Below are 18,265 nucleotides of genomic sequence, written 5' to 3' on the forward strand. Positions count from 1 at the left end.
GACTGTAATCGCGGCTGCGGGGAAGCCTGAACTTGTGCTAAACAGCTCGTTGCAGCCTCTTCCTCACCTGGCCCAACGTCTTCACGGTCCTGCCTCTCCTTGCCTTTTCCTGGGCGAGCGGTCTTGGGATGACCTCTTCGCGCAGAAGAGCGATAAAACGCGGAGGTGCAAACACGCCGCGTACCTGCGACGAGCAGCCGAGGGGAGGGAGACACTTGGAGGGGCTCCCGAAATCCACCTTTCTCACCGCCCGCTGCAACGGCGCCGCGCGGCGCGCAAAGCCCGACGAGGGCAGCCGCATGCTCGCAGAGCAAATCCCTTTTATAACGCGTCCCTGAGGTCAGCGCGCTAAGCCCGAAGCCCCCAATCTTCTCCAGGGGATGCTGAGCGGATTAGGGACCAGCAGCTTTTTAACTGCCTTTGCCGCTCGCCGCGGGCGCTCGGCGTCGGCGGGCAGCCTCTCCGCGCCCGCGGCCCGGCGCGGGACTGCGAGCAAAGGGAGCGGCTCCGAGGTTGCCTGAAGGGGCGAGCGCGCAAGAGGGAAACCCCTCTTCTGAGCAGCAACAGCAAAAAGGGGGGAAAAAAATCCCGTTAGGGAGTCCGGGGCAAAGGGGGGGGGCGCGTATGGGACAGCGGCGCCCCTAAGGCGGCGGCGGCGGCGGCGGGGCCGGAGCCGGAGCCGGGCCGCGGAGGTGCGGGGCGGCCCCGCGGAGCGCCCGCGGCTCGGCGCCGCGCATGGTGCTGCTGTCGGGGGCCGGGGAGAAGCTGGCGGCGCAGCGGGAGCAGCCGGCCCGCCCCGACCCCGGGGCCGCCGCTGAGGGGCAGGAGGAGCGGGAGGAGCAGGAGGAGGAGGAAGACTGCGAGGAGTATGAGGATTTCTCCGAGCTGCCCGACACCTGCAGCATCGCCTCGGACGACTCCTTCTACCCGCCGGGCGGGCCGGAGAACGAAGAGGAGGACGGCTGGTCGCTGGGCCGGGCGGAGAGCGAGAGCCCCGAGGCGCTCAGCCTCTTCCGCGCCTGCTGCACCAACAACGCCGTGGTGCTGCGGGCGCTGCTCCGCCAGGGCCCCGAGGAGGACGAGGTGCGGGAGACCGACCGCAACAGGCGGGTGAGCAGCCAGCGCCGCGCCGCGCCGCGCCGCGCCCGCTCTGCCCCCTCGGGAAACCTCGCAGTCCTGCGAAGTTCCCGTCTCCCCCCGCCTACCCCCTTTCTTTCTTTCCCTCTCTAAAAAACGTAAGGGCTCTCCCCGTTTCCTGCAATACCCAGGAGGGCTTGTGGAGCGCTTTGCTAAAAAACGAGCTTTTTGTAGTTCTTATTGTATTTGGCGGGTGATGACCCGTTGGGGATTTTCTGTCGGTCCTTTGTTGTTTGCGATTGAGTTTTTGAGTGTTATGGACTCAGTTACAGGTGTCTCTCCCTGGGTCAGAAGGCAAAACTCTGGAAACAGTTTTCTGAGTAGTAAGCATTGGGCACATCTGAGTAGCAATATAAAAAGATCAGCGATAGTCACTCCATTCTCTAGCACTCTTACTGCTTATATTAAAACTAAGATGGTTTTACTTGTGGTTTGCATAAACAATCAGTCTTGGAAAAACTGTTCCAGTTGAAATTCCCTATGACTAGTCCCTGATGGGAGCACTCTGAAAAGAAGCCTGAAGGACTTCAAGTGGGCAAGTGAGTTGAAAATTTTGGCAAAGTCAACGGTCTTTGCTTGGAAAATAGTGCAAATACTGGGTTTTGAGGCTGTTTGAGGCTTTTTTTTTTTTTTTTTTTTTTTGTCTTTGATGCATGTATGCATATATGCACATCGAATTATATCTCATAAACTCTCCAAGAATCTCTTGGGCTTTCTTCCTGGACCCTGAGGTAGGAGGGAAGAAATAAAAGGGTCCTTTAAAAGCCTCAAGAGGAAAAAGGGACTCTGATTACGTATATAGTTAATGAGATACTGGAGTGGGAGAAACTGGCTTAAGAAATTCCTGCCTATCTCCAGCCCAGGCTGCTGATTTCCATCCTTATGCTCCAGTTTATAGCAGTTGTGCAAGCACAAATCTTTGTGGCAGCTCTTTGTAAACTGTGGTATCAGAATGCTATAGACTGATGCTATAGTAACCTTCTCCCTAAGAAAGATTATTTTCAATGCGGATTATTACAATAATCTGATTTACAGTAAAGTTCCAGAAAAGACACAAACAAAATTGTATTAACACATATGAGGGAGGGCAGCAAATTACAGCATGGAGGTGAGAATGAGCAGCTGAGGGTAGCAGTATCTCAGACGGACTTTTCTGGCAAGGTCAACATATTTGGTAGTTTAAACTCTTAGTAGCTAATGCGAGAGCATCAAAACGTTTTACAGATTTTGAGGATTCTGCAGATTCCTCTGTGCTGTATATGAAGGCTAGGTCTGAACTTGAGCCAAAACTCAATAGCCACATTGTGTGGACACTAGTCTTGTTTCAGGCACATTTGTTAGATGTGTCTAAAGTGTGCTGTAGTGCAGATGGTTTGGGCCCACCACACATGTGGTATGAATAGGCCAAGTGCCTCATAGCTGTTCCAACCAAAAGTGGGGTCTTCCTAGCATGCTGCAAGCCCCAAGAGGCTGTGGCGCTGCAGGCGTCTTACACCTCAGGTGTATGTTCCAACAGCAGGTGTGAAGAAGTTCAATGTAGGCATCAGTTATAAGCTCACAGTAGTTCCTTCTACAGAGCTTAGCAAACCAGGGTTGTGAAAGTAGTTTTCTTGGTTGGACAACCCTCCCTGCCCCATCCCTCTTCCCAAAACGCCTCCCAAAAACATTTTTTTTGCTTGAATCCAAAATGAAAGCTCATAGTTCACACCGGAAAAAAAAAAGTGCTTTGCTCTACTTAAGTAAATACTCATTTGACCTGAAATTAAAATTTAACATCAAATTCTATTGTATGCATTTTTCATGAAAAGAAAGGAAAAGAAGGTCTGGATTCAGTAGCTGCTGGAAGCTTCATCTGTGATGTGTAAGATGAACTCAATGTCTCTCTCAATGAACTCTCACGGAGATGTCCTAATCCCAGTGCAATGGCACAGGACAGTCTAACTTTTTCAGGCAGATGTGAATAGGTTGGAAGAAATCTTTCTGCAGGGAAGCTTGAGCTTCAGGTTTAGCTGCAGTTCTGAAATCCTCACAGCAGAAAATCAGGTCAAATTCACATTATTTTGCAATAATTAAGTCACATCTTTCAGAGAACTTTATCTGACAAAAGTTTCACTCTGCTCTTTTAATGCTTTTTCTATGGAATTTATGCAGTTCTTAAATTCCCATCTCATGTAACATCATCACACGTTATACATAGACAAAACTTACTTTTCTAATGAAAAAACAACAACTTAAGGAGTACCTCTTGTGCTAATAACATTTTTTAATTGTTCAGATTTGCACTATTGCTTTCAGAGTCTTCTTTTGCCAGGTTGTTTGTTATATATAACACTATATTGCATGTATTTATTTTTTTCTTACAGTTCATTTACAGAAAGAAATGATCCATGCTAGAACATAAATCTACAGTACAGTTTCATTTTGACAATTTAAAAATTTCTTTATTTTAAATAGACAAGACGTAGTAGGTTATGGTAATAAGTAATGCCACATTTTGATTCCAAACGTAATTAAACTCAAGTCTAAAAACAAATCTAAAAGTTAAGAGGAAAACACCTAATTGTTAAATTCTTAAATTCATTTGGGAGAAAAAAACTAGAGTTTTATAATTCTTTTGATTTTAAATTTTGTCATCGGCCCTAAAGCAGTTCTGTGTGTAAATTTAAGAAGATGAAAAAACTATTTCTGAAAATGCTGAGCTATTATTTGCAAGTATTTCTCCATTCCTTTTCATTGAAATCCATCAGTTCTCCCTTTTTAGACAATTTTCCAGTGCTAAATAGTGACTTTTCATATGGTTTCTACAAAGACTTCATTTTCCCATGCACGTTCATGAATTGCAGCATCCTTGTTTAGGAGCCGCCTGTCAAGCACAGGCTTTCACCAAGTTCACCCTCCTGCAATAAACCAAACTTCCAATTTATTAGCAGTCATTATACGAAGCCTAAAGACCCATCCTTTCCCTGTCTCATTTTCATTACTGTGAAGGCAACAACATTTTGTATACATAAGCCTGTATAAATTCCCCAAACAATTGATCTCCCCATCTCCTATTTTGATGCTGTCTATAAGCAGAGTCCTGAAAGACTTACCTGACACTGCTTGTTTCTTCTCCTTGTTGAAATCTAGTACCAAAATATTTTAAAAATGACTATGCCAACATGTATTAATACAAATTGCAGTTCATGGAGGACTGCCCCTCAATTCATGAATATTTACTTACCTTACCCTGGCAGTAAAGAGGAATTCACAAATATGCATGAGAAGGCAAAATAATGGCTCCAGTGAAATCTCTTGATGTGTCTGAGACCAGAATGTCATCTGGGTAATGGTGCTGGTTTTCACCTTGGGTACGAGCACTGTTTTTGCCTCCATAAAACCCCATTTCCAGAATTTCAGGTACTCACATTTCAAAAGTTTTAAAATAACTTAATATAATGGTGACAAGGTTTAGGTATACTCAGAAAGAGTGAGTTTCAAGCTCTGGTGTTATCTACCTACAGAATGAAAGCAGACTTTAGAATTTGTTGTGACAATAGAGAAGACAATCAGGGACGGGAAGGAGAGAAAGAGAAGGCGGCAAAAAATGTTACCGTAACAAATTTAAAATAGTTACTGTAGCTCCGCCTGCAAAAGGTTTGGTGTGGTATAGTCCATATTAACATGTGTTCTGTAACTCCAAATTTTAGGGTTGATACATGTGTGAAACAGTCTGTCGTCTTCTCCAGTATTTGATTTTTTATGTCATTAACCTATGCCTCTGTCAGCCAGTTCCGTACTAGAAACCAGTGCTAGGCATATGCAATTAAATAGTTTATTGTTCAAGTACAGCATTATATAGTGCAGATTGTGTATTTGTGATCTTAGTTCCACTCATCAAAAGGTGTGGATGTCAGAATTTGTGTTTGTTTCTAAAATGATGCTTGGCAGGGAAGGGCACAGTACCAGTGGTTCCTACTTCCTTTAACCATGGTGCCAGAGCAAGTAATGGAAGGCACATCCCAAACAGCAAAATCACAGGTATTATTTTGAACATGAGTTGCTATGGCTTAGCACTGAACTTGCTATCGTCCATATTTCTTAGGCATGCTCAGTTTGTAAGAAATGCTCCCACCATCAAGCAGGCATTTTTCACTTTGGGTATAGGAGGATATCTAAATATAGGAGGACCTACACTTAGGTCAGACATTCAGGGGACACATGACATGAGTTGTTGGCAAGCCTTAAGGGTGGTTTCTTGGGTGTCAAACCATAAGCCTGAAATTTATATAAAATTAATAAATATAATATAAATATAATTTAAAAAAACCGAAAGTGATATATTTTAAGAAGTCCTTCAAAATAGTATAGAAACACACACATACACCAAAAGAGTCCCTGGAAATATATATATATATATATATATATATATATATGTATGCCTATACTTAATTTCAGAACTGTAGCAAGCAAGCAAGACAAGGCAAAGAGTGTTAGATGGCAAAATGCAGAAGCTGGTCAAATGGAATTGAGAACCCTTCAAACACTATAATTACAACTCAGGGAAAACCATCAAAAAGGAGTATGTAAAACATGTAAAATAGGAAGACAGTCAGCTCAAAGGGGAATTTGGTGAGCTAACAAGAGAGTAGACCAGATTTACACAAGTAAGTGCTTGGAGGCATTTTCAGAAGGATGTTAGTGCAGATTAGATGTTTATGTGCCCCAGTCAGCAATCAACTGAACAGTTAGGTGATTAAAGCCTTTGTAAGTCTGACACAGAAATACGTCTTTTAGAGTAACTTCTTACCTGAAGAAGAAATAAATGCATGGTCCATGATTTCTAAAGAGTAAAGAGAACAGTTAATAAGGATCATGAAGGGGCTTAGAAGTAATGAATGCAAATGCAGGACTGGAAAGGCACAGTCAGACCTGCTGTATCCTCCATGCAATAGACAGGTAGTAAGACATAATTTGTGCTTAGTGTCACAAATGACATTAGTTAACTGTTTCTGAAATTAATAGATATGAATTTGAAGACCTCATCAACATGAGAGGCAATGTGGCTTTTAGAGAAAGTAAATGAAGAAAGTTTCTTTGTAAAATTTTGACATTTTGCTTCATGCAAAGTGCGTGGAACAGGAGAGATATTTTTAACCTACATGTAGCCTAGATGCAAAGATCATAGCAACTTTTTCTTTTTTTCCCATTTAGACACTGTCTCACATTAGTATCTTTAGTCAAATATTTGGGCTTATAGAGTTCTTCAGCAAAGCAGGGATGATTCCGGTTACCCAGCTGAGCAGATGTTGACTCCAGGTATAATAAAATATAGCTATATTTAAAAACTAATGATATTTTAACAAAACTGGCTGCATGGGACATTTGTCATCAATAATTAGGACCAGTTGATAGAGGTGTCCTTAATAGAACCTATCTGTAACAGTGCTATGAAATGTAACCTCAGTGTCCCTTACTGTATATTTCCAGAAGAATCTTTGATGTTTGTTTTTACAGTGCACAATGAGACCACTAACTCCTTCATCTCATTAGGAAATGCAAGCTTATATTGTTGGCACAGGACTGTAGAGTCAAGAAGGAATATTGATAATAATTTTCCTCACTTAAAGATTACTAAATTCCTTTCCTTGAAATTTTACTGAGGCACAAAATGCTGTCCAAAATCAAGTTTTCGGCAAATTTAGTGTTCTTTTGATTTGGTATTCTAAAAGCGTTACTTGAAACTAATGCATAGGCATGGTAGATACCTAGCCAACTTCTGACAAAAAAGTGCCTTCTGATGATAGGATCAAAATAAAACAAGCTGTAGTCCTGCACTCTTTTGTGATGATATTTCAGCATTCAGTTTTGAGCTGTTCAACCAGTTTTCAGTCCGCATTGACATAACCTGTAATCCTATAAAGAATCCCTGTGGTTTTTTTTTTGATCCCAGCAGTTCTACTGATGCCTAGTAATGGAAGTGACTGATCCCTGCACTGCGCTGTTGTTCTTCTGCTTTCCCGTCTTCAAGGACAAAGATGTCTAATCCACAGGAAAAAAGAAAATATTTTCCAGTATCACTGCTCTTTGAGTTTTAGCAGCACAAATGCTTGGCCTTAGGAGTATTTCAAATCTTTGGATGGGGAGTACTCCTTGAATTAGGATACTACTCTGTGTAGCATTTGTTGTTCAGGCCTCATGCCTGACCTGAAGCCAAATGCATGCCAATATTGTTTTTCTGGAAGAAAAAGAGAGTTGAAACAGATGGCACCACTGAGAAGCATCTGATTGCTCTGAAAAAAAATAGTTCAGTTGCAGTAGTCTGTAGGAGCTACAAGGCTCCAAGTATTTTAGGCAAGGAAGTGGGTCAAAAAGTCCCAAAAGTCCAAAATTCTTTGGCTCTGAGCTAAGTACCAGTTAGGGTTGTAGTCTGCCTCCTCAGGCAGGCTATAGCTCTGCAGGCACAGTCTCTGAGAGAGGACATATATGTGCCTATCTTAGGCTTCGGATTCAGAACTTTCTTCTAAAAAGCACCGTAGAGGTGATGGAGTTAGGATGAGGTGACGGCCTGTGAGTGACGGCCCTGCCTCAGTTCCACACCTTTCCCAGTCAACAAGAGCTCAGCTCTGAATTTCCTTCACATCCTCTGATCCTGGTAGTGCTGGGTGTTCTGATGCCAGTTTTGGTTTCTGGAGGACCAGTGTCACCAGAGTCACGCTGAAGTTGAAAGGAAGGGCTAGATATCCCCAGCACCTCCCTGCTGGAGGCTTTTATTTCTTCTGCTTCCGGTGTTACACTTTCCAGAGAGCTGAGATTTGTTTGGCTTTCACTCAGTCTGGTTTTCTCTGGATTTCAGGGGACAAGTTAAAAGGCCTTTGAAATATATATTAAAGGTCACTGGTGCATATGTGGCACAGGAACCACTCACTGTTGTATTAATTTTAGCCACATGGTGTTGTGTGTGTGCTTGGGAATAATATATAGAAATACATAGAAATAATATATAGATATATCGATATAGACATATAGAAATAAATACTAATACATAATATTCAAGGAATACAAGGAATTAAAATATGCATTTACATTTCTCTAGACATTTCAGCAGGCACTATTATGTTTAAAAAGTGTCCTACTACTCAAGAAGAGATAGACTAAAAGATAAAAAAAATCAAAGCCCTGTTACAGATTTTGGTAATGATTACTTTGTAATAGAAGTGGACAAAACATAGGTGATTTATAGTGAGTCTACTGTGTGTTAGTAGCATTTCATTTGTATAAAGCAGAGTGATAATGAGACTGAGTAACAACTCTTGTATGACTTTACAGGTGTTGGTTGCTAATGACAGATAAGCCTAGTGTGCATAAGGTCTGTTTTAAATTACATTTCATTAAAACACATTTTCCTTCTTCAAAAGAAAAATGGTATATGATCAGTAACTAAAATTCTCTGTTAGTTTGGTAGTAAAGATTAATTTGTGAAGCATCAGCAGTCTTCTAATGTAGGAGATGGCAGTAGATAAGCCATCTTATCTACAGGAGATGGGCTGTCCGTGCACGGCAGAAGGATACGGTCTCTGGAGCTGGAGCAAGCGTGTGGCTCAGCTCATAGCCCTCCTGCTCGGAGGTAGCCTCCTGCAGCGAGGACCTGCAGTGCCCACACTCGGCTCAGGTTTCTCTGAGCCCCAAGTGATCCCCCTAATTTGCTACTGTGTGGAGGCTTTTCAATTCAGAGTGCACAAAGTAGCATAATTTGAAAGGAGAGGTGATAGTTTTGCTATATTTGTGGAAATAAGAACTACATGATACTGAAATTGGCTTAACATCTATTTCTAAATTCTACGTACTTATTTCAGATATGATGAGATAGCTTTCAAATAGGGTGATGTAGATAATATGGTACTCTAGTTTTTCCCAAAGTGATGTTTCTGTGATTAATTTCAGTACCTTTTTCAATTCTTGTATTTATTAACACAAATCTCTCTGTTCTGTATAGGTGTTTTTTACAGCAAGTGACACATATAGTATGTTGACTGCTAACAATTCTTCTGAGCATTCTTTCTGTATTACTTCCATTCTTGCCTTGTAGAAGTAGGTTGAACTTTTATGATTCATATATAGTTAGTTGCATGAAGGACACCTACTGAAAAGTGCTGGTAGTTTTTTTATGCAGAAAATCAAATTTCTGGAGTATAAGAAAGCAATGAAGGTCTCTGACTGACTTTACTGTGGACAGGAGTTCCCTTTTAGTGCTTACATAAAGTTATTCTTACAAGGTTATCATTTTAAATTTTTTTAATGGTATGTCATATAGCTTTGAATTTACCCATTTCTAAGAGTCCTTCTAATGAAACGAAAATGAAAACTTTCCAATCTGGACAAAATGTAATTTTGTAGCATATCCAGTGTGTCACAATAAGAAATAATTAAGTACCAGATGAAGAGGATGCTTGTCACGGAGCCTGCAGTTGAGCAACTGGCAGAGAATTAGCAATTCAAATTATATTCACGTGGGGAAAACCCACAGTTTGGAAATAGTTCCTATTTCTCAATTCCATTATTTTCTATTATGTCTGCTAAATTCCCCAGAGAGTAATTTGAAAGCAGGGTGATTCAAAATGTGAATGACTCACAGTCAGACTTTGGCTGCTTGACACATTTCCCATGTATAATGTTTTGAGCCCGATCCTGTGACAGCTACGAGGCTGATTGGGCAGTAAGTTACAAAAACTCTAACACACACGGGGTGGGTTTTGTCTTTTGTGGCTCTGTGCCCGAGAGCTCTGTGCCACCGGGGGGCTCTGGGGACCAGCAGCTCGGTTCCAAATCGGGCCCTCCGGGGAGGCTTGGCCTGCATTACTCCTAGAGGGGTGGGCTTAGATATAAGCCAGCGGTACTACTTTTCTGATGTGCAAAAGTAGCAGATAACAATATATTTGATATATTCATAAGAACAGCCTTTCAGGAGGTATTTGGCATTGTATAGAAAGCCTAGATACCTTGTTGTTTGCAGCTAGTATGAAAAAAAGACTGAGTACACCTATTTACTGTCTAAGAAGCATGGGAAGACTAGCAATGTATTCAGGAAAGTGTCTGCAGGTATTAATGACAGGAAGCAGAAACCTTTCTTTGGAAGGTGCTGAGGTTGCTTGGTATATTTAGAAGTATCATATGGGTTTGATAAAACCTTGAAGAGAGACGTTTTCATCACAGCTCAGATTCATAAAGGAATTCACTTAAAATATTTTTGTACTTTCTATAAAGAGCATTAAATAGGAATAACCTTTCAGATGAACTGCATAGAATATACAGTATATTGGTTGGGTTGGGAAAATGAAATACCCAGATTAATGGAGCCTTGGTGTTCAGACTTATGAAGCCTATCCAAGCTAGTAAAAATTGCAAACACAGTAGATGAGTCTTCTGGTTACACTGAAACAACGTTTACTGCATAGTAAATGCCTAGATATATTCAGCCAGAAGAAGCCTTCAGCTGAGAGCTGGGAAGCAACAGCTTTTTCTTTCTTTCTTTTTTTCTTCAATATTCTGTTACTAGAACTCTGTCTACAAGGGAAGTTGAGCAGCGTAATTATATCAAAGACACTGTTCTGCTGCTGCTGTTTCAGAACAGCTCCCCATGTGAAAACACCAGTCTGGAATAAAAAAATACTTTAATATTGGATAGTGAGTGCATTCTGTGATTTGACAGAGGGAGCAAAACTGCCATTTTATGGGTGACAGAGAAAGTAACCACTGTGTTCCAAGGTCCCCAGAAATGGGGTGAAAATATCTTCTTCACACCATGCTTTGAAACACCAGCACCTCCATCAACCACCCTGTCAGCACCAACCTCTAGGACACAGGTCTACCTCCAAGTGCAGTCCTGTGGCCATCTACTTGGGGTGGGCTGAATCTTCCTTATTGCGTAGCTATTATATATGGGGGTGGGGAAGGGGTTTACTTTGTAGTATCAAAGTATCAGTTTGATTTTGTTTTACTGTTTCTGGAATTTGTAGTATCTTCTTCTGCTTCTGTATGGATTACAGACTTAATCTCCCAATGCTGAAATTAATTCTGCTCATGAGAATGCAACAAGGCTACCCATGTGTAAAGATATTCACAAGCATAATTGCTTGTGGAATAGGAATCTTAATTGCTCTAAAACAAAATAGAGTCCTGGGTACATAATAATCTTGTTAGTACCTTGTTTGAATTAAAATAGCATATATGCAGTTTACTGAATTTTGATATCTTGGTACATTTACAACATTAGTCATCACCATACAAGATCCCATTAAGCGCATTGGAGCAATTACATATATGAGGAGACTTCCCCCCAAAAGTAAGACAGTTCTATGTGGCACGCTGGACCTGCCTCACCAAGATACATCTGTTACAAAAAATACAGTTGCTTGAAGACTTTGAAAAAGTTGCTTTTCAATTTTAAGAGTATAAGCAGATACTACAGTCCTCTTCCCCCATACATTACCTCCAAGTCATCTTGTCAGTGAAACAACATGAATCAAACATTGACCTATTTAATACTGAAAAGATACTTCAGAAGCAATAAGCAGTATCAAGCATCCAGAGGAAAAAGGAAAAAAAAAAAAAAAAAAGAAAGAAAAAAGAAAGAGATATGATAGATAAATATCTGCCTTTCTCTTAAAAATCATCACCCAGATTATTTGTATTCTAAAATGCAACATGGTGAATGTCTTTCACTTAGTGTTACAATTTTGTCTTTGAACATTTTTAGATTGGCCTAAGTTGTGCTTATTATAGTAAGTGCAGTAGATTTATGAGTTGATTTCGGAAGTCCTTCTAAGAGGGCTGCATGCAGCCACAGTGCAGTGAGCATGCAGATAGGGCTGCAAGGTTTTTTAGTACATAGCAATGTAATTGTTACTCTACACTTCACACATCACTTACATAATATAAACTGGTCTCCCTCCCCTAAATCCCCTAGCTATCATGTGCCAGCAAGAAATACTGTGCTTTTTCTCCGGCATTTCAATACCTGACCTTCGATTCCATAGGCAGTTCTGCCCTCCCGTGCCGGGTCCATCAGTTGGGCACCCTGCTAAGCACAGGCAGTACCTCTGTGGCAACATCCAAATTAAAAACCCCTTGTATTAGTGTTTCTGTAATGCCAAACAGTAATTGCAGTTGGTGGGTTTAATGTGTGTGTTGATTCTTCTTTCCAGGGTATTTGGTCTCCACCAAAACAGAGGAGAAGAAGCTTTTAAAATAGGGATCGAGTACCCAGTTCAGACTTTGAATACCTATCTAAAAATACTGTATTTTCCACTTCCTCATATAATTTCTAATTCTAATACAGTAATTGCATCTCTTCAGAGTTATCACTAAGTACATGATTTTGAAATCTACTTGTCCTAGCGGGATTTGTAGGACTATTGTAAGCAATATTTATTAGTATAATTGTTTCATTTACTACAGTTCTGATGTGAAAATATCCAAAATAAAATTTCCAAATATTAATGGAAAGAAAGTGATTTAGTTTTCTTGTGAGACAACTAATATTAGTTATCTTAGTTAATTATAGGAAGCCTTGATTTTGTATTTACTATTGTTTGTAGCTTGCCAGAGGTGGATTTTAGCAGGGAGGTTGGACTGGATGATCTTCAGAGGTCCCTTCCAACCTTACTGATTCTGTGATTCTGTGATTCTATGATTGAAGAAGTCTGACTCTGAATGTAACAGCAAACATCCAGCATATAATTTTGAGGTAGAAACACAAAGACCTGATGTTCTACCCTTAAGTAGATTTTGCAGTATTACTCAATAGCATACTATCAGTGTATGTGAGAGAAATAGAAAAACAACCCCAAAACTTGCTGTCCTTTTCATTTCAGTGCAACTGAAATATCAGTCTACACAGACTTAAGCCACCTTAATTTCTGTTGAATTAAAAATAAAAATCTGGGGAAAAGAAAACTTCACAGCCTGTCCCCATGTCAAGGCATTTCTAAAGAATGATGAACATTTTAGTAGAAGTGATAGAAGAACCTGAAATGACTTTGAAATTTGATTATATTTTCTCTGACTGTGTGTAAGAGGAAAGACTGCATAAATAGCATAGCAGGTAGTACAAACATGTGCCGCATTCCCCCTTGAACTCCAGTTGCAATACTTCAGTTGGCTTGAGATAGGTAAGGCTGTGATGCCGCTGTGTCTCCCTTGGATATGCTAAATGCAATTTGTATCTGAGCTGAGCTGCCTGCACATACCTTGGTACCTATTACGGCTGCAGCAGGAGATGAATCCTCATTTAGACAACTGAGAAAATAAATCAGAGAAGCTGTAACTGGGACTGGAAACTTTAAAAATGCCTTAGAACAATCTTATTTCTTTTTATTTTTAATTTAATCATGAAAAATAGTGAGCTACCAGAGAGGAAAAAAAGTCTTGTCTGAATAGATTAATCTATTCTCATGGTGTGTGTTTGCTCTAAAAAAAAATCAGGCTCTCACAGAAGCAGAAACAGTATGGATGAGCCCGTTCCCTAAACACAGTGCTAAACTAAGGTAATGCTGCTAGCTGGGACTGGAAAGCCAGTAACAGAAGTGTACTTGATTTAGTCTTGTGCTAATTTGATATCTTTCAAAGTTAGAATCCTCCCTTTTGTTAAAAAAGATGCGCTTTTGCTAGAATGATGCTAAGCTTACCAGCAAGTGGCTATTCCTTTGTGGGGAGTCTGATGCACGCTGGGTTTCAAATCCAATGGTCATGTGCAGTCTATCAGTTACTTCATAAAAGATAAGGAGCAGTACTTTGAAGGGTTTTATTGTAGAGGCAAGTACTTGCTCTCTGAGTCGTGAGTGTACATCGCAAGAGCATGGCCCTGATCCCTCGATCAAGGCGTGTTTCTTGGGGAGATAGTCTCTGCCTCTAGGTGAGGTTTAGAGATGTGTGTGTGCATAAAGTTCATGTTTTTTACTCTTAGCAATCCTAGTTCTCTGTGCTTTACTTGAAGATAGCGTATTCTGTTTGAAGGTAGTTTTCATTTAAAATGGAAAATCTCCAATATTCAAAGAAGAATGAGTATACTGGGACCACGGTCAGACATTAGCACCTCCTCTCTGTTGCTTTGTTGAGAGCCACCTGTCAATACAGTTTGTGGAGCATCAGTAATGAGCTCTGCATATGTGGGAAACAATGAGAGGATTTGTGGGAAGTTAGGAACTGCAGTACTTTCCTCCAAGGTTCACAAGGTCTAATCTGAGGAGTAATAATTCTAAAAATCCAAAGGGTTGGAACCCTAACCCTAATGGGTGCACAAAATGCACTTCTCATCACTTTTGAATGTGCTGTAAAATATGTCTCAAAATACTGCGGACATTATAAACATGATGATGAACATCATAAACACATAAACAAGATGATAAACATCACTGTTTATCTTAAATGTGTGTGAATGTATGTATAAGTCCAGAGGACAGAAATTACAGCGGTGTCCATAAGACCCAAGACTTGGAGTTCGAGTCTAAATTGATCTCTGGCCTTTCCTAAAGGTCTTAGGTGTTGGCAGAGTGTGTTGTACTGAAAGTGTTGCTGCTTGACACATGACATATGGTGTATGCTCTGTCTTAGCTGATCTACCTTTAGCTCTTAGGGCCTTGCTGAAAAAAAAATCATACCTCTATAAGGCAATTGATAGGAAGATCATTATTATAACTTTAGATATCTGAAGTCTGAATTTACAGTGTGGGTTGATGATGATCAATCTGCAGACATAGGATTTGGGGTGGAACTGTCTTCTGAGTTTTCATCAAAAATCCCTCATTCAAGTTAAGTACATGGCTTACGTTGTCTTCTAAAATCTGACTTCTCACTTCTTTTTTTATGAATATCTCTTCCCTTACTTCTAAGTCAGAGAAGACTTGAGTCTAGCACAAGTATTTAAAAATAAACATAGCAATAAGAAGGTATAAATTTGGCTGCGTGTATCATGTATGATTACTGTCAACACTAGCAAAATTTAGCACTAACGTTTGACAATATTGACACTGATTAGTAGGTGCTATACAAACAGTAAATCTAGGATTAGTAAGGCTACATTATTTGTCAAAAATTGTTATTATTTAGTAGTTGTACCCAACATGACAGCCTAACAAAACTGAAAATAGGAAATTTAACCTTATACAAATTATGCTACTTCACCTACTGTCTTTCAGTGTTATTTTTTGTGCTTTACTGTCAGGCAGCCCATAAACAGAGTATAGAGCTTTTTCCTGTAAATAGAAACCTTGACTGATTTGCCGCGTTGTGGAATCCAGATATAACTTCCTTTTAGTGTATGGCTAAGGGAAATAAACCTGTCTAAGGCAGCTCCACTAGGTGAACTGCCAGATCACTTTAAACAGATGTTATTTTTATTAAGCAGTTCTTCCTTAAAGTTTTCCTACATGCTCCTTCTCCAGAATTACACCTCCTTTAGTACTGCTGTGACTAGAGGTCTCACATTCGTTGCAAAGCTTAATTTTGTACTCATTTGAATGCATCAAATGTCACTGCCCGTCAGCTATAGTACACTCCCAGTCTCATCTTCCTCTCTTTCCATATAAACTTCCTTATTCTGTTTATTGTTTTTATTGCACAGTAGTCTACTGTCACTAGCAATAGCAGTTCTCCTACCTGGTGAAACTTGAGACTGATGTTGTGGTGACTGAACAACCATTTTTTTTCTGTCACACACAAATAAGAGAGTTTTCCTCATTGGAAGATGAGGAGGATGCAGAACAGTTCCCTGAAGGAGTGAGAAGAAAGAAGGGTTGTTACTTTTCTGTATAATGCTCCAGTTTTCCTCGCACCAGGAGAGTCATGTTAATTTTACTATTAGGCAAAGGCTTCTCTTGTTGTCTGATTTATAGCACAAGTGGTGCTGGTTTTATTTGTTGTGTAACACAAGATTTTGCAAGCACAGTAAAACGAACTTTTCTGAAACTATTTTTAGAGGTGATTATGGTAGCTTTAGATTAGAGAAGCTTAAGTAAGAATTTTGCAGAGATGATACATATAGTAAGCTGTGCCTTTACTTAAAGACGTGTGGCCCCACAGATACGAGAAGAGTTTATGAAAGAAGTGGAGCAGAACATCTCTCACGAAATGGAGAGGAAAAGCTGTCAGTTATCATCAGCGTATCTGGAGACCAGAACACATTTTTATATAGCAGAATGGCATTCACGAGGTGAAATGAATTTTGTGGTGCTCGTAATGCTGTGAAATAAAGGTGAGGTTTTTGTGCCTTCAGGTTGGACAGTGTCATTTAAGTTCACTTTTGGAAACAAGCTTTTGCTTTGGGCTCCTATGTGCCTTTGCAGAAGTTTTACACGTCGCTGCCTCAGTCCACACTGGAATATGCTTTTGCACTTGTCTGATCACTTTTCCAGTGAAAAACAGCATCTTCCACCCAGGCGCCTGTAGTTTTAAATTCCTGATTTTTCCTTGTCAGGTTCCCAATATAAATTTGTAGGTGAAGAAGTTCTTGCTCTGAAAGGTCAGTCTAAATTAGTTTGTATGGATAATACAATAATTACAATTATTTTGTATGGATAATTTCTGTAGCGCATAAACACCACTGCTCGTGGCACTGGTGACCTGAATAACTACCTCATCTCAACTGTCTTTGGTCTAAACAGCTCAAACAATTATAATATAAACTCAAGCTACTTAGAAAAGTTTCTCAGACTGCTTTATATAGAGCAGAAGGTTTTATGCTAGCTAGATAAATTAGTTAGACAGTAGATAGTGACTAAATTTTGCTCTTTTTTGCTGTGACGTAATTTGAAATTTCCTTGTAAACTTAAGTTTCACAGAGTTTTAACTGAGAGCATAGTTTCCCTCAAACAGCTTTGGGAGTTTTTTTTTTGTTTTTAATACTTGATCTGATTTTTTTTCTTTGTGTGATAGTGAATTAAAAAGAGATAAATGCTAACATTTGTGTAACATGAAATATTAAATTTATTATTTTAGTAAATTAACAAGAAAAAATTTACTTTCTATTTCTTTATGTTTTATTTTTCATCCATTTCTATTACTTAACACATTGTTTGTGTAATTTGCTTTTAACTTAGACATAATTCTCATAATTCCCCCTGCATATGATTATGGATTACAATGAATCATTACTTTATTTAATTCAATTACATGCTGTTTAAATCACTGCTGTTAAACTGACCTTGCAGAATTGTCATTAATGCTTACAGACTCCACACAAAGCCAAACGGATAGTTGTTTTTCAAGATGCTTATAAAAAGCAATAGGAAATGTCATGTTAGTCTTTCATCAGACCCATTTTTTGCCTGGAATAACAGGTTAGAATAAGCTGTTTTCATTCTCAGGTTGTTGGTGGGAAATAAGTTGCCTGAAGAGAATTTATTTAAACCTAAATTAATTGCCTGCCATATGTGATTCACTCTGCTGTTCAACTTGAGTTCCTTATTGATCCTCTGGTATTTCTTGTGATCTCTATTTTCCGTAACAAATAACCTTACATCTGTAGTTTTTTTTTCCATAAAGTCTGGTTTATTAAATTGGCTCCTATCTGTGATCTCACTTAAGCGGGCACATCGATGTGTCATTAGCCGATGCAGCTGAGCAAATCAGAGTTTATCTTTACACTGGCAGCATTATTCCAGTCGTACGTGAAACCAAAGGTGCACAAAGAAATAGAGGTTTAAAAGGAAGTAAGTTTTCCAAGACTTACTTTATTCTGTTGTAAGCATGCAAATTTCACATGTATACTTTTGCAGCAAATTTCAATCTAATACAATTCTACTGGGATTATGGCAAAGCACGGTGGAACTCTTGGACTGCTTGGGGAAGAGAGCATGTTGCTAGGTCCCCTAACTGCAGGTCGGCCCACACCTGAAGTGTTATTTAAGAAACCTGTGATGAAATTAAAGGAACTTGTAACATTTTATTTGGAATATATGGCACAGACTGACTGATTTGCCCCATAATGCAAATAAAGTAGTTTTTCATTTTGCTTTGTCATTTCAAAGCAAAGGAAGAGGTTTTGAATCTGCGTTAGGTACGTAAGAATAAGGTAGGGCATGTGCCATGAAATGATAGATATTCCACAGAAGAAACACAGAGCACTCAATATCTTGCAGTATTACGGCTTCTG

General features: G+C 39.8%; 1 protein-coding gene across 1 annotated transcript in view; it reads left to right on the forward strand.

The window, feature by feature from the left end:
• Window positions 1-735: 735 nt before the first annotated feature.
• ANKRD33B (ankyrin repeat domain 33B) overlaps window positions 736-18,265 on the forward strand; it is a 37,781-nt gene continuing 20,251 nt past the window's right edge. Inside the window, exon 1 of the mRNA XM_062568504.1 lies at window positions 736-1,110. Within this exon, the coding sequence (XP_062424488.1) occupies window positions 736-1,110 (375 nt within the window). The remainder of the gene's footprint in view (window positions 1,111-18,265) is intronic.

Source organism: Rhea pennata, chromosome 2 (assembly GCF_028389875.1).
Source record: "Rhea pennata isolate bPtePen1 chromosome 2, bPtePen1.pri, whole genome shotgun sequence".
In the NCBI taxonomy this organism is placed as follows: Eukaryota; Metazoa; Chordata; class Aves; order Rheiformes; family Rheidae; genus Rhea; species Rhea pennata.